This window comes from Gadus chalcogrammus, chromosome 13, assembly GCF_026213295.1.
Source record: "Gadus chalcogrammus isolate NIFS_2021 chromosome 13, NIFS_Gcha_1.0, whole genome shotgun sequence".
NCBI lineage: Eukaryota > Metazoa > Chordata > Actinopteri > Gadiformes > Gadidae > Gadus > Gadus chalcogrammus.
Window position 1 is genome coordinate 19,547,579 of NC_079424.1, and position 14,992 is coordinate 19,562,570.

General features: G+C 42.8%; 1 protein-coding gene across 3 annotated transcripts; it reads left to right on the forward strand.

The window, feature by feature from the left end:
* The first annotated feature begins 31 nt into the window (after positions 1 to 31).
* gxylt2 (glucoside xylosyltransferase 2) lies at positions 32 to 13,072 on the forward strand. Of its 3 annotated transcripts, none has more exons than XM_056605386.1 (7): positions 32 to 473; positions 4,611 to 4,806; positions 6,852 to 6,983; positions 8,566 to 8,817; positions 9,619 to 9,742; positions 11,234 to 11,406; positions 12,122 to 13,072. In XM_056605386.1, the coding sequence occupies exons 1-7, from the start codon at positions 199 to 201 to the stop codon at positions 12,296 to 12,298; spliced, it is 1,329 nt and encodes a 442-aa protein (XP_056461361.1). In that variant the 5' UTR covers positions 32 to 198; the 3' UTR covers positions 12,299 to 13,072. The 3 variants fall into 3 exon arrangements, with proteins under 3 accessions (XP_056461361.1, XP_056461360.1, XP_056461362.1); XM_056605385.1 differs by having other exon boundaries at positions 35 to 473; positions 4,608 to 4,806; XM_056605387.1 differs by having other exon boundaries at positions 269 to 354; positions 4,608 to 4,806.
* Positions 13,073 to 14,992: the final 1,920 nt, after the last annotated feature.

Here is a 14,992-nt window from a genome sequence, read left to right on the forward strand (position 1 = left end):
AGACTTACGGGGAAGTGAGCAAGCCACTCCTCCGCTTGAAATGTTTCATGGTTGCGCTAAATCCATCTTTACTCTGTCGTCTGCAGCTAATGCAGTCGAGGAGCGCTATTAAAATGTCAACTCGTTTTGTTTTTCGCGAATTGTAGCCATGAGAGGAGATTTTTTTCCCTCGTTTAACTTTCCGACCTCGGTCTCACAATGCGAATTCATTGCAAACTATTTGTAATCGCTGTGTGTTTGGGAGTTTTTCTACTTTTGTACTTTTTCGGTGGGAATTCTGCAGACGAACAGCTCTTGAAAGAAGTTAAAGAGGACAACCCTTCTCCATCTGCCCCATCGGAAGTTGTACATAAGGTAGCATCAAAGTTCACATACAGAAAACACCATGAACTTAATGTTGCTGCAGGAGATGCACCCAAGGAGCGAAAGAATGGAAACAGTATCAACAGAGTGGCAAACGTTAATACAAAGAGGTGAGGATTTTATCGCATCCTCATTTGCAGTGCTGATAGATGATGTCCATGCTGTTACCATTTTGAACAGATAAGTATGGCAATCATTCCATAGTTAACCTTCTGTGCTGCGGTTCTTTGTAGTCGAAACTAATGCAAAAGGACTGGGCAATTGCTTCTGCAATTTCTTCAACGGGGCAATTCTCTGCCATTGATAGCATAGCATGTGTAGCGTATTTAATGCTCAAGGGCACTGGGAAGCCACTGATAGGGCTGTCAAGGGAACAGCTGCTGATTTAAAAACAACTTGCAAATAAACATGGCTTCAACCACCCCTCCCTTCATGGTCAGGGTGAGCTCATTCCTGATTTCATCAAGTTCTTGGCTGCATTTCCCCTCTGCTTAGGAGGACTGCAAACTATCACATCAAAGCCAGTTCTCCACGGACAGCCAAATAGAATGGTTTATATCAAGTAGGCTACGTCTCTTGTGGATGGTGAAGACATGGGGACACCTTAAAATACACAAAAACTAGTGTAGCAATATAAATAATAATAATGATGATGATTAGGAAGAATGGATCTACTCATAAAGAAAAAGGAATTGACAATGCATCCACTCGTTCATATTTATGATTGATTTATTACCTTACTGTTAATTCATATAGGCATGCATGATGATGTGTTTGTGTGTGAATGACAAGCTTTGCATTGGTTTGTGGACGACAATAAGGGATGGGAACGGCAAAGACTACACTCATGGCAGTCACACCACATCAAAGTCCTGTCAGCCATGCGGACAATGGGACTTTGCTATTCCTGTGTTATACTACATGTCCACCTTTTTCTAGTTCCATCTCTCCTCCTTGGCGCCTCTTTGTTTCCCTCTGGGCTGAATGCCACGATAATGTAACTGAACAAAGTGTATTCTGGGGGGGAAGGGAGGACGGTTCTATTCCGAAAGCTTCTTTCTTGGATGTTGTGGAGACTGGTGGAGCAGATAAAACGCCATCCAGGCATTCAGGCCTCAGTGTCTACTCACACAAGCAAGTGTGCGCGCCAATGATAAGGGAGATGGGGTGAGAGGGTCAACGGTGACCACGGAAAACACGTAACGGTCTTTGGCACAGCATACGCAACAGGGAGAAGTGCTGTGATTAGGGAAAACACAGCCCTCACAACTCTACCTAACCTCCTCTAGTTAAAATACAATTAAACTGGAGTCGAAATCTAATCCCTGTTTTTGTTTTTGTTTTTCCTGCAAGAATTTTGAGTCTTATAGCTTGTGTCAAAAAAACAAAAGATGGTTACTAGTAATACAGCTGTTACGACTGTTTTTTAAAGCAACAGACATTTTTACCAGACATTGCTTGATGCGAAGCCATCAAGGAAGAGAAGACACTAATACCATCACAGAATACATGAATGCTTATTTCTTTTTGACCTGAGGAATTTACACTAGGTTTGTATAAATCTGGCAGCAGACTGATTTCCTGCTCAGCGCAACTAACACCAAACCACGTTGCGTAAAACCCCCATGGTGGCTCTATCATTTCCTCTGGACACATGACACTATTTCCTGTGCCTGTGGCCAAAAATACAAGGGTAAGCTTCAGCCACTGTCCCCCAAAATAACTTTTGTTTTAAAGTAAATTTGTTGTAGTGTAATGACACACCACAGGGACACCTTGTCTGCAAAGGCACAATGGGTGGGGTGGTCACCAAGCCCCCTAATGAACTTCTGCTTCCGTTTTTATGAATCCCTTTTACTATTACTACTGAAATATACTACTGAAACTTTAATCCAAAGCCACTCGCATTGAATTCCGATACATGTCATTGATTAGCAGCTAGGTTAGGCTTCTTGCTCTAGCATCACTGTGGGGAATTAGGGGGTGGGGAAAATCGAACCCTGTACCTTTTTGGAAGGGAGCCACTACACTATCCTGTCCCCTTAACTATCCTATCAAACCATATTCATAGCAAGTCATTATAATCAGTGGTGAGAGCGGCGTCAATTATGAAAGGCTTCAAGGTAACAACTCACTCTATTAGCGTAACATTAGGCACTTAAACAAATGTTCCCCTGTAGGACTCGATGCCATAACTCCCTGACGGGGACTGTCTTATCGATGTAGCCGGAGTCACTTAATTGGCCCTCGCGCGATGGCAGTTATATCTGTACATGGTAAAATAGGCTAGGGCAGGGAGTGGGGGGAGTTGTGATGGCAACAAACGATACCGGGCTGCCATGGAACAAGAAATATTTGTAAAGAATGAAATATATTCCATAGTCTTGAATGTTTTAGCATTAGCATGGCCGGTTGCTTGTTTTTCAATGAAGAAATTTGCATTTTCTCATAATTAATTAATTGTTACATTGTTTGAAACATGAAGGTCGAGGCCTGTATTACGAAGGATTTAATAAGTTTATCAACACGTGCCTGAATATATTTTTTATATTGTTATACAGTGTATTCATTTTAATTGAGCTTTTCCTTTAACACCAGCCACACCCAGAACCATGGGTGAATCATAGCATCAATGACTCCCCTTTATGCCTTATCAGAAGCACTTTGGAGGGACAGGTGGATGCTGGATCAGGTTCTAATCTCGCTTGCTACACCCAGGGAGGGTAAGGGGGAGGGCATGGAGGTAGCAAGGTCAGGGTAAAGGTTTAAATGCCCCCTGTGTTCTGTCGTCTCCTGGAATAGTGTCCTCTGTGTAATGGAGCCTCCCCCCCCCTGCCAAATATCACCAGTCGAAGCTGATATATTATAGGCATTAAAGTTAAACGTTTGGTACAATCTCTCTCCGGAGAGGGCAAGCATACTCAAAGGGTCTTTTAAATCAAGTTAATCTTCAAAACCCCCTTCCCCACTCCCGCTTTTTCCAGCTCTCTGAAGACCGAGGAACAATCCGAACGATTCAACAGGATATTAGATCGGAATGATGTAAAGCCCGTTCTGTATCCCCCTTTTGAAAATAAAAAAAATTGGAAAATAAATGATATTATCGTTGGTGCCAGGATGCTGACCGTTACCAGATGAGGCAGAGTTTCGCAACGCACAGCCACATCTGCACAGCACATGGCTCGCTTAGTAGCCAATAGAAACACAACGTTCCGTTGCATGTTACCAATTGAAAGAAGAGGATGCCTCTCGGCGCAAGCGGGAGACGAAGGGAGGGGGACTGTGAGTGTGTGTGGGTGTGTGTGTGTGGGGGGGGACGGGGCGGAGGGGGAGGGTGGCAGTTGGCGACCTTGAATGGGCCTTGGGTTTTGTACTGCAGTTCTGGGCACCTTCTCATTCATCCTAATCAGTGTCTCATTACCGTCCCCCAGCCGTGCAGAACACCACGCGATGCGTCTGCGAGACGCCCCAGGGGCCACCTGTCCAACTTTACCCTCCCCTTCTTCTTCTTTGTTCTCTATCTTTCTGTCTTTTGTTCGTATGAGTGGACATTTTTTATTCACTTTTTGCCCGGGGAATGTGTTGATCCGGTCTTGTTCTTTAAATATCTGTTCATGAACTAATGGTTTTGTTCCTTTTTTGGGGGATCTTTACATCTATTTATAATTACGTCAGCCATATGGGTCCATCGCCAATGGTAGTGTTTATTTGAAGTAATGTACACAAAGGACTAGCTAATTGTGTTCCAATGAGCTGCCCTCCATGGTGGTGACTCAGTGCTTTGTGCTGCTGCCCAATATCTGTCAAATGAACTTGTTTTGTTTCTTAAAAGCTTCATTTTGAACTGTCTCCTTTTGGGAGAACAAGGCCTTGAAGCCTGTGGGTAATGCAGCAAAGAGTTTTGTGAGTGAGGGGGGTGGGGGAAGGCTGTTTGGGGAACATTACAGGCAGAGAGTGGGGTCTTTGTAGGAATTACTTGGGGGGGTGCGTCACATATGTTTGTCAAGACTGTGGTGATGTGCCACGTCTGGAATGCCTCAGAGGCAGCCCGTCCTCACGTTTCAGCTGCTTAGCCCTCATAAACCCATTAAGGAGCTGTCAGTACCGCGGCACGTTCCGCAAGAGACAGGGCCCTTCTTCAAAGGCGACCCCGTCGACGATGGCTGATTGACAGTTTGAAGCAAGATCATGTGCTCATCAGCTCTGAGAGATTCTATTGTCGTTCATTAATCTTTTTTCTTCAGTAGACTAAAGACGAATGGCGGGCGGCCGGGGTCGCGGCGGGCCCCTGCGGAGGAGGTCATGCACCTGGCAGTGGTGGCCTGTGGGAACCGGCTCGAGGAGACCCTCATCATGGTCAAATCGGCTCTGCTTTTCAGCGTCAAGAAGATCAAGTTCCACATCTTCGCGGAGGATCCCCTGGCTGCCCACTTTGAGAAAGGGGTGAGTACCTCGCTGAGGGTCATGCTGAGACGCCAGGACTTGTTTACATATTCTGGAAGTGTTTTATCCGTCTTAAAAGGGGCTGGCGGGGGGGTTGAGTTGTCTGGCAGAGAAACACTGTGTCCAGTCTCATCAATCAGCAGATGTGAATCCCAGCAGCTTGATGTCATCCACCACGACGACCCCACAGGGGGTGTGCGGCGAGATGCTTCCGAGCCCAGGAAGTCTCTCGGCAGGGCTCTGAGCTGGAACACGTTAAACTGTCCTACCTGCTACCAATCCGTCCTCCCCTGCTGGGCAACGAACAACATCAAGATCGCAGGGGATTGGCTTGCGCTTGTCTTGAGTCACTCTTTATGCCGTTCAGGCGTTTGAACCTTTTTTTATCAGGAGCGTAAGGCAGCACGTTCTGATCGCTTCCTTCCTCGGGAGTCACCTTCACAGTAGCACTCGCCGCATGTTTTTTTAATGGCTGGTTATATTGTTAGCAGTCTGGCTTTTAAGGCTGGTTCATCGCAACATGATTCTTTAAATGTGTGTTTACTATGTGTGTGCTTGTGGAGAGCTCTTCATAGACCGAGAATATCAGGATGACAGGGAAATGGTCCTGTTGATCTATTAATGGCTAGCCTTTTAACTCTGTTTAATCACAATGTGAATCTTTTAAAAAACTAAAAGTCTGTGCATTTGTGTGTGCCAGCTTATGCACTGTTGGTTGTAGTTTTCACAGGAACACTAGAGACGAGTACTTTGCAAGAGAAATCCAAGTGGAAGGGTAATTTCCAGTTAACACCCTGGTGTGTGTGTGTGTGTGTGTGTGTGTGTGTGTGTGTGTGTGTGTGTGTGTGTGTGTGTGTGTGTGTGTGTGTGTGTGTGTGTGTGTGTGTGTGTGTGTGTGTGTGTGTGTGTGTGTGTGTGTGGAGGGGTTATGTAAACACAGCTGCAAAAGGGGCTCTTTGATATTCCTGAAAAGCGTGTCAGTGACCAAACTTGCCAATTCCATCCACCAAACCTGAACCAGCAGTAGGCCTTTCACACATGAACTCTGGATGAACTTTGGAGAAGATGGTCCGGAGATTATCAGGAATTGCCCTTTCACACATGCAACAAGATAAGCCTCATCAAACGTATTGGAGGTACTCGTAGAGTCGTATATACTTTAGGCTAGGGCTGGCTTCTGGGTAGAGCGTGAAGGAGGCAGGACATGTAAGTATGCATTGGAAGACGCAGTGTTTTTTATCTACAACACATCTACGTCCTAAACCATCAAGGGTCTTTGGTTCCTTGTATCTATCTTTCGATTTCTGCGTTGGCCCTTACTGAGGGAAGTTAACAAAACCCTTGGGTTGTCCAGAGACTTTTGGTGCATCTGTGAAAGGCATATAGGTCTTCGTGGCCATATAGTTAATCGGGAAAACAACAATTAACTAATAGGGTAGGGGTTGGGCATGCTGCTCAGGGATGACTTTTAGTCAACCCCGTTTATGCAATGCTAAAACTTTGTCTGTCTGAAGTTTGGCCTTCAGAGGTTGTTGTAGTAACAGATGTAATGTTTTATGTTGTGAAGTATACCTTTGCCCAAAAAAAAAACATCAGTATATCTATAGAGCAGTTTTAACACATTCTGATTGCGCCCCTTTTATTGGTAACATCATTGAAATTACTTTAGATCATCATTGCCTACAGAAATGCCCAGGTTATTTTAAGTTATGAGCTGGTTGATATTATACACGTTGTGACTTCAAAATGTAATTCATTCTATGGACGAGGATTAAAGTACTTATATTTTAACTTGTGAAAAATATCTACTAAGATTCTAAATATATAGTAGTTTGATCTTCAAAATTGCATTTAATTTGACATTCTTTCCCAAAATGAATGCATGTAGACGTGCATTGAACAATTGATGACCATTTCAGAACGACCGTTATGTTTGGGACACAGCTGGACCATAGATTGAACCTTTTGAACCTGTGATTCCACAGGTCTGTCTGAGCCCACCAGCCTACAAGCTTTCCCCATCTGACAATACTTGTGTTTTTCAGCTGGGCCAGTGGCCTAGGTCCATCGCAGCCAAGTTCCAGCACCAGATCTACCCAATCACCTTCTCCGTTGGCAACCAAGAAGAGTGGAAGAAGCTGTTCAAGCCCTGTGCTGCTCAAAGGCTCTTTCTACCGGTAAGGCAGACCCACTGACACACATCCAGCCTTCTTCAACGAGCGGCCATCTTGGCTCTTAACGCTAGCTGGGTAGGGGCAAACTTAATGCGGAAAGAAAGTCCACATAGACCGGTTACTGCCGGCATTCAGCACCATGATTGTTTGAACAGCCAATTCATTGAAGTTATGTCCTTTTTCAAATTGATAATTGAATGTCTATATTGGAACAAATAAGCAGGCTACTGTGACAAATAATGTTATTTGATTAAGGATGGGCCTCGCTGGAGCCATTGATTTCTTGTCTTTTTTTTTCCTGCTTTCTGAACCCGCTAAGTCACCATGTAATTGACTTCCTGAAGACATATCACTAATCAATTCACATTTTTCCGTTGATTCAAGGAAAATTCACACATACTGCTGCGGTATGCACATCACACACACTGAGTGTTTCGTTACGTTTAATCAATGATTTTGAATGTACCTTGTTGTTGTTCTAATCTGAAGAAAAGACTTCATTCATCAACCACTTTCAATTCAATTAAGCATTTGCTTGGTCTTTCATATTTACTACTCCATGTCTGCGTGCTCTACCTGCGATGCATGATACATGCTGCTCATTGTTTTCATTCACTTCAGCTTTATGTGACTTTTAAGTTAAGAGGCTATACTTAAAGTAAACGATATGATCAACTAATTTGATACTACACTGTGGTTACACTGCACTTGCTTTTTGATCATCACAAATAATAGTGCAAAATGATCCCAACTGGCATACATACGTCATCATCACATCATAATACATCATCGCCAAGTGTCCGCTGCTTAGCAGAACAACAATGGGTAACAACACAGAGAACACAACTGGCACTTTACGGAATTTGTTGCTTATTTGGAGCCGTTCTACTCTCTCACTGAGCGTTTTATACACTGCCAAATATGCAGTTTTATAAAGAATATGTTGCAGTTTTTGTACTTTTGTTGTATTAAAATAGTTTATTGCGTTTGTAGCCTACACTCAGACGTGAATTTATTGTGGCATGCGGGTGTCTTCATTCATAAAAATTAAAAACATTCGGGGGTATGCAAATTATTCTAAAGAAGTCCAGACTCCGTGCATAACCCCGCCTTCTCCAGTGAACCAAGAACGGGGGATTTCTGATCAAACACTCAACTTCGCTATCACACCAACGTGAACACACTCGTTAACCGCTTGCCGCCATGATTATTGTTTAATGGGAAAGGGTCGCATGGACCATACGTCATCCAGCTCAGGTTGCGTATCCGTGCGTGTGCGCGTGTCGGCTCATTGCATCTGTACCGTGGCCTGAGCACACCTCTCCGAAGTGTCCTCAGGCCACGGAATTGAACTGTACTTGAGTACGGTTGGCGTGCTCACATCAGCCAAACGATCTAGACTTTAGGGCCGCACTAGGTGTCAAACGGACTAACGGTACAGATGGCCTAGTGTGAGTGCGCCCTTAGACTCTGCTTTGATTGGACTCGGTCTTGACTCCGGCTTGACAAGCCCTGGTCTTGGACTCGACAAAAGTGGTCTTGACTACAGCTCTGGCCCTAACCTCTGGACTTCTCTGCCCCCTAGGTAATCCTCAAGGAGGTGGACTCACTGCTCTATGTGGACACAGACGTGCTGTTCCTCAGACCCATGGACGACATCTGGGCCTTCCTGAAGGAGTTCAACAGCACCCAGCTGGCGGCCATGGCCCCTGAGCACGAGGTGCCCAAGATAGGCTGGTACAGCCGCTTTGCACGCCACCCGTTCTATGGCGTCACAGGGGTCAACTCTGGGGTCATGCTGATGAACCTCACCAGGATCCGCAGCACAATGTTCAAAGTAAGTACTCCTTCCGTTCGGTCAGCTTTTCACACACATCTGTTGTTTGTCTCAGATGTGTTAGTGTGTTAATCTCCCCACCTGCTCGTGCTTACTGAAAGTCTCTTAAGATAAAACGGCTTGCTGAATTGCTAAATAGTCCATCGTAATGGTAATAGTCAAACACACTATTATTAAAACATTGGTGAAGCTAAAGTAGTTGAGTTGAGATGTTCTAAAAAAATATATGTATCAGTTTATTAAAAGCTATCTTAAAATACACACTAATTATAATTTAAGCTAAAGCAAACGGTTTATTTTTGTCCCTCAAGGCTAGCCATCGATGTTTTATTTTGAGTTTAAGCTTGGCTTGTTTAAGCTTGGCTTGGAGCCTGACTCTTTTCAAAGGGACTGAGAAGAGAACTCTCAGCAGCCTTTGATTGAGGCGGTGTGATTGCCACGCTTACATCCCAGCGCAGAGGAGGTATTGGCGGCTTGCCATTACCTCAGGCAGTAAACTGCAACTTGGGAGCAGAAATGGAAACTCTCACTCACTCTCACTCTCTTATATTCTCTTATACAAACCCCCGGGTGTCAAAAGTAAAGCAGCTCTGGAGGGAAAGGAAGGAATGGATGGATAGAGGTATAGAGAGAAGTGGTTGGATAGGGAGAGAGAGGGTTCTGGAAGGGTAGAGAAAGAGGGACAAGGGTAGAGAGAGACAGAGGACAACGGTGAGCCGAAAGAAAGGAGGAGGGAATTAAGAGTGATCCTTGTTGGCATTCCCAACTAGGGTTCTTAAAGTAACTTGTGTCTTATTTCAGAATAGCATGATCCCTGATGGCCTCTCCTGGGAGGACCTCCTTCACCCTCTCTACCAGAAGTACAAGAACCACATCACCTGGGGAGATCAGGACCTCCTCAACATCATCTTCCACTACAACCCAGGTGGGCGGCTGTTTGCAGCTTGTTGCTGTGGAAGACTCCCTTGATAGCTGTCTGTCTGTCCGCCTCCCTCTTTCTTGCCCTTTGTTTCCATCTCTTTCTGCCTTCCCTTACCTACCTCCTGCCCTCTTGCCCTATATCTCGCTCTTTCAAACTCTTGCGATCCCTCTTTTTCACACACACACACACACACACACACACACACACACACACACACACACACACACACACACACACACACACACACACACACACACACACACACACACACACACACACACACACACACACACACACACACACACACACTTAATGGTGCTATAACTGGTTATGAAACTTTTTGCAAAAACAGTAAACGACATATTGGAATACTAATCAATGCCTACACATCGATTCCAGGGACTTATTGCCCACCTACTTTCAATGTCTTAATGTATTGCAGGGTAGAACATTGATAAATGTCAGTACATTCCTCTTTTCTGAGTCAATGTTTTTGGTTAAAATAGAGGTGGGGATAGGGCTGCCTCCAAACTCTTTGGTCATGTGTGACGATTTGTAGTCCAGCTCTGTTTTAATTCTTAATAAAGTAAAAGGACAGTTGGTGCAGCAGCCTGTAGCATGAATATAAATTTGTAAACGCACAATCCTGGGGTAAGTTCCCTTTGGCAATGTTTGTCTGAAAACAGCCCTGTGGGTGTGTGTGTTTACAATAGTGTTGGTGTATGTATTTGGGTTGCGGTGTTTAATTGCCTCTCTTTTAGCAAAAGCAGTAAATCCACGCTTGATATTTATTTATCTACAGGTAAAAGTTTTTGAAATGCTTTTCAAATAGGGAGCTTTTCAATTCTGTATCAACATGTCCACATGTGATGGATTAGACTGATCTTCTCTCTTCATCCCTTGATTGCTCAGCATAGTCTGCAATAAGAAGATACAGCACAATGTTAAGGGTTTTATTTCAGTCTGGGATGTGACAAAAAACATACGTAAGAAATACAACAAACTAACACAATGCAATGAAACGGGCCTGCCCAAGAATGACGGATAAGATAAATCCTTGCATGACACTCGCAAACAAGCCAAAGCCTTTCTACACAGCTTTTAGTCTTTGATCCTGATTGCACATTGATTTATTGCATTGTGGCAACGTCTAGCCTAACATTATCGTTGTTATTACTGTCATGATTATTATTACCATTGTTAATGTTATTATCGTCGTCTCAAATGTATGATTGTTACTTGTTTTACTGTCGTTCGTTTTGCTTTGTTTTTTGATTTTTTAGCACTTTGGTCAACTGTTTTTTTTTTTGTTGTTTTTTATGTGCTTTACAAATAAATGTACATTTACATTTACATTTACACATTTATATGTAATGTATCGACTAAATCTTCTTGGGACTTAATTTGTATGTGATGATGGGTGATGTTTAAACATCTCTCTCCCCTACTCTCTCACTCTCATTCTGTTACTCTATCCCTCACTCTCTTTCTTAGAGTGTCTCTTCACCTTCCCCTGCCTCTGGAACTACAGGCCAGACCACTGCATGTACGGGAGCAACTGTAAGGAGGCTGAGGAGGAGGGGGTCTCCATTCTGCATGGCAACCGCGGAGTGTACCACGACGACAAACAGCCAGCCTTCAAAGTGATTTACGACGCAATACGGGATGTAAGTGAGACATGGCATAGTTGTTTGGATTTTCAGGAACAATGAGTCGCCGTGAACGGGAGAAACGGGACGGATAATGGAAAACATTTGGTAAAATATTGCATTCACAAAAAACATAACATGTTATTTTTGGTGGACAATAGGATGCTGTCTGTGAGTACATCCACACTGACCATGGGTGGTGCAAGATGTGAAAAAGAACACCGCATTCCCTTTTGTAAAAACAATAATATTTGTGTATTCTACTACTAAAGACATCCTAAAGAGTATAAAACCACTGAATAGTTTGCACAGAACATGGAAAAGTTTACCAAATGTATTTCACCATTCCCAAACCATGCCAAACACTAGAGTTAGCCTTGAGTAACCCAACACGGCATATTGTTTTTATTATTCTGTTTGTCTTTCATCTCCGGGTTTCATTTCCCCCGCATATTTAATATTTTGGCTTGGAATTATAATGTTGGGTTCATTTCCTGGCAGTGGTCAACGCTACTTCTACTTCCCTGAGATTAAGCTTCTTAAGGACTAGTGCAGTAGTTATTTCTGAATTAACCCATCCGTCTTCCTTCTGTTGCCAATAACATTTGATTATTATTGCCACATCAAGGAAACCCCAGCTTCTGCACCACAACTCAACTAACATCCACGGCTGTGTTTCATTATTTATTTACTCTCTCTCTCACCCTCTACGTCCTGCTCTTCCTTTCTACAGTTTCCATTGGAGGACAACCTCTTCCAGTCTCTGTTCTACCCCATCCAGACCAAGTTTCTGGACACGGTCAACACCCTGTGTGGTCGCATACCGCAGGTGTTCCTCAAGCAGGTGGAGAAGACCATGAGGAAAGTGTACGAGCTGAAAGTGGTCCGCCATGTGCGACCGCATCACTGACCGACTGTGATGGAGCCACCCGCTACCCATGGAGAGAGTGGCCCCATCCCGCCTGGCATTTAACTTACACTCTACATTTCTTACACCGTAAAGGACCATATCTTTCCTGGGGATTTTAACGCCAGAAGTTCTCAGAAGAAGGGAGAGTCTCAGGCATTTGACCTCTGAATAACTCTCTCTTGTGTTCTCGCTGTGTATTGGGCCCAATTCCTGACACTCATTTTTAAATGGCTATGTAAGCCTCAGGACTGCTTCCTGTCGTTGAGTGGGTTATTACTCCTATGGTAAACAAACATGCACACAGTGCTGGTCAGTGGTGCAGTCGAATGGGAGTTGCCTTATTGAATGATAATATTGTGCAGTGACAAAAATATGTGAAGACGTGAAGACAAATGCCAGCCTGATTTAATAAAGGCAGTACGAAATGTATGTCGTCTACATTTTAAACTCAAGTGGAAGTTAGATATAAATGTTTCTTATTTTAATGCAGATTAAAGTATTTGCCTTTTTTTGGTGCGTTTTGTTTAGTTTTTTACTCATTTTATTTCATTGAGCATTGGTGACCGAGCAAGGTTAACAGAGATTTGATACGATTTTCTACTTTAAGTAAGTACACATCTCCTTTTCTTTTTTAAATATGTGAATCTTTCTCCAAACTTGTTTTTTGTGTGAATCTGGTCTGAAATCTCCAACTGCCGCTGACAGTATTACAATCGAAGAGGAAAACATGGTGTTATAATGTTACACACCAAAAAATGCACTTTCACATCAACATCTTGATGAAGAACTACAATTAAGGACTTTTGGATGAGCTTTTAGTCAATATTTATGATAATTATACACCGACAAATGTACAATAGAAAAATGACTATGAATAATAAGAAAGTGCTATCATAAAATGAGTGAACATACAAAAGACTATGTGCCATGTTAATTGTTATTCCATTTCCATTTTATGTTTATTATACACACTGCATGTCCATGCTACGATACCTTTGTTAATCGCAACAGAGTTTGTTGTTGAGAATATGTCTAAATTTACCAAAATGATGTGTTCTGGTCTATGTCTACTTCCCAAATTATTCAAAATGAGGAATGGAGAATTTAAGTGCATTCAATTATATTGTTTTAAAATAAACGATTAACTTAATTTGTAGATTGGTGTGGTCATGTTTTTTTACAACAAAGGATTGTCCAGTTATAGCCCAAATTCATGGTATTGTCTTTTTTTTTGTTCAGTGTAACAGTGTAAATCGGCATAACACAAGCATGATTGTTAGTCTAATGAATGCTTCGATAAGCGCCCTTGGGGATAGGTGTACATAACAATTGAACTGTGTAATTAAATTTAGCACAACTTAGTGAAAACGGATCAAAACATCCTTCACTAATCATTTTTTCCATCATCACCGTTTCAAGTATGATCCGTTGTTGGCTAAATTCCGATTGCACTAAATTCCGATTTAAATTGCCATGAAAATGCAATGGATTGTCCGACAATCCCCTTAAGGAATTTAAAGTCCACCCCTGTGTGTGTAATATGATATCTGAATGCATTTTAACTAGATGGATACCATTTTGTAGAATAGTTGTCGAGGGATTTGGTGAAACGCGTTAGAGCATAGAGCCCTGGGGCAGCTTGCTGCTCTGCCACTCCATGATAGTATGTCTGGAATGGCTTTTTAATATGCTGCCTTTTAAAAATCCAGTAAAAGACTGACCCCCTACACATGTCATTTTTAAAGCACTTAACTAAACATAATACTTGTGATTAGTATTTTAACCACTAACTAGAGCTAAGTGCCGAGCATGATCATACATAGGCCAATGTTTGTGCTGCAAAATTCCCGCTATTTGCCCTTTTCATTTACTGCTTAACTAGAGTTTGTAATAAGAATTGTGGGCCTTGTTTGAACCCTTTAACCATATCCCAGATTGGATTGTTGAGACCAACCAAATGCCCTAAATAGGTCAGAAGTTCAGCTATTTGGGAGGAGAGGCATAGGATGCAGATGGGTTTCAAGTGTGAAATTAAGGACATTTCAGAGGAAATGGGAGAGACACCAAGAAGGAGAGAGAATAACTTGGGTTATAAAGCAAGAGGATAACCACAAGGGGACTTAAGCTTAATTTCATTTAAATTCATCCATCTTGGTTTATTTTTGGGAAGGGGTAGGAAATGTCCATTATGTGGGTAATGTCCTGAGACAGGATGAGTCAGGATGGCCTTTATGGAATGGAAGATGCAACTATTTATGTGTAGTCATTTAGCGGACCCATTGTTATCCAAAGTGACTTATGGAAGTAACAGGTAAGGGTAAAGCATCTTGGACACCTATACAGGTAGACTATGGACCTTGGGGACTGAATGCAGTACTGTTCTGTTGGAACTGTCAGCCACCTTCCTCTAAAACCTGTAATTAATTATCCACCTGTGTGTCCCCTGTTGACAATATTGAGTAGTTTGGGAAGAGGACCACAATGTACATGACTACAACTACAATGAGTGCCGATGACAACAAACGTGTTTGGGGCTGAGTCAAGTAAGATAACATCTTTGGGAAACAAGGCATTGTAGTGACGGAAGTCCATATCATCAGAGGATAAGTTATGTAAACGTTTAAAGATCCAACACAGAGGGCAGCAACAGGAAGATAACTAAAAATAGATTTAGGGATCAAGGAACAAGTCCAA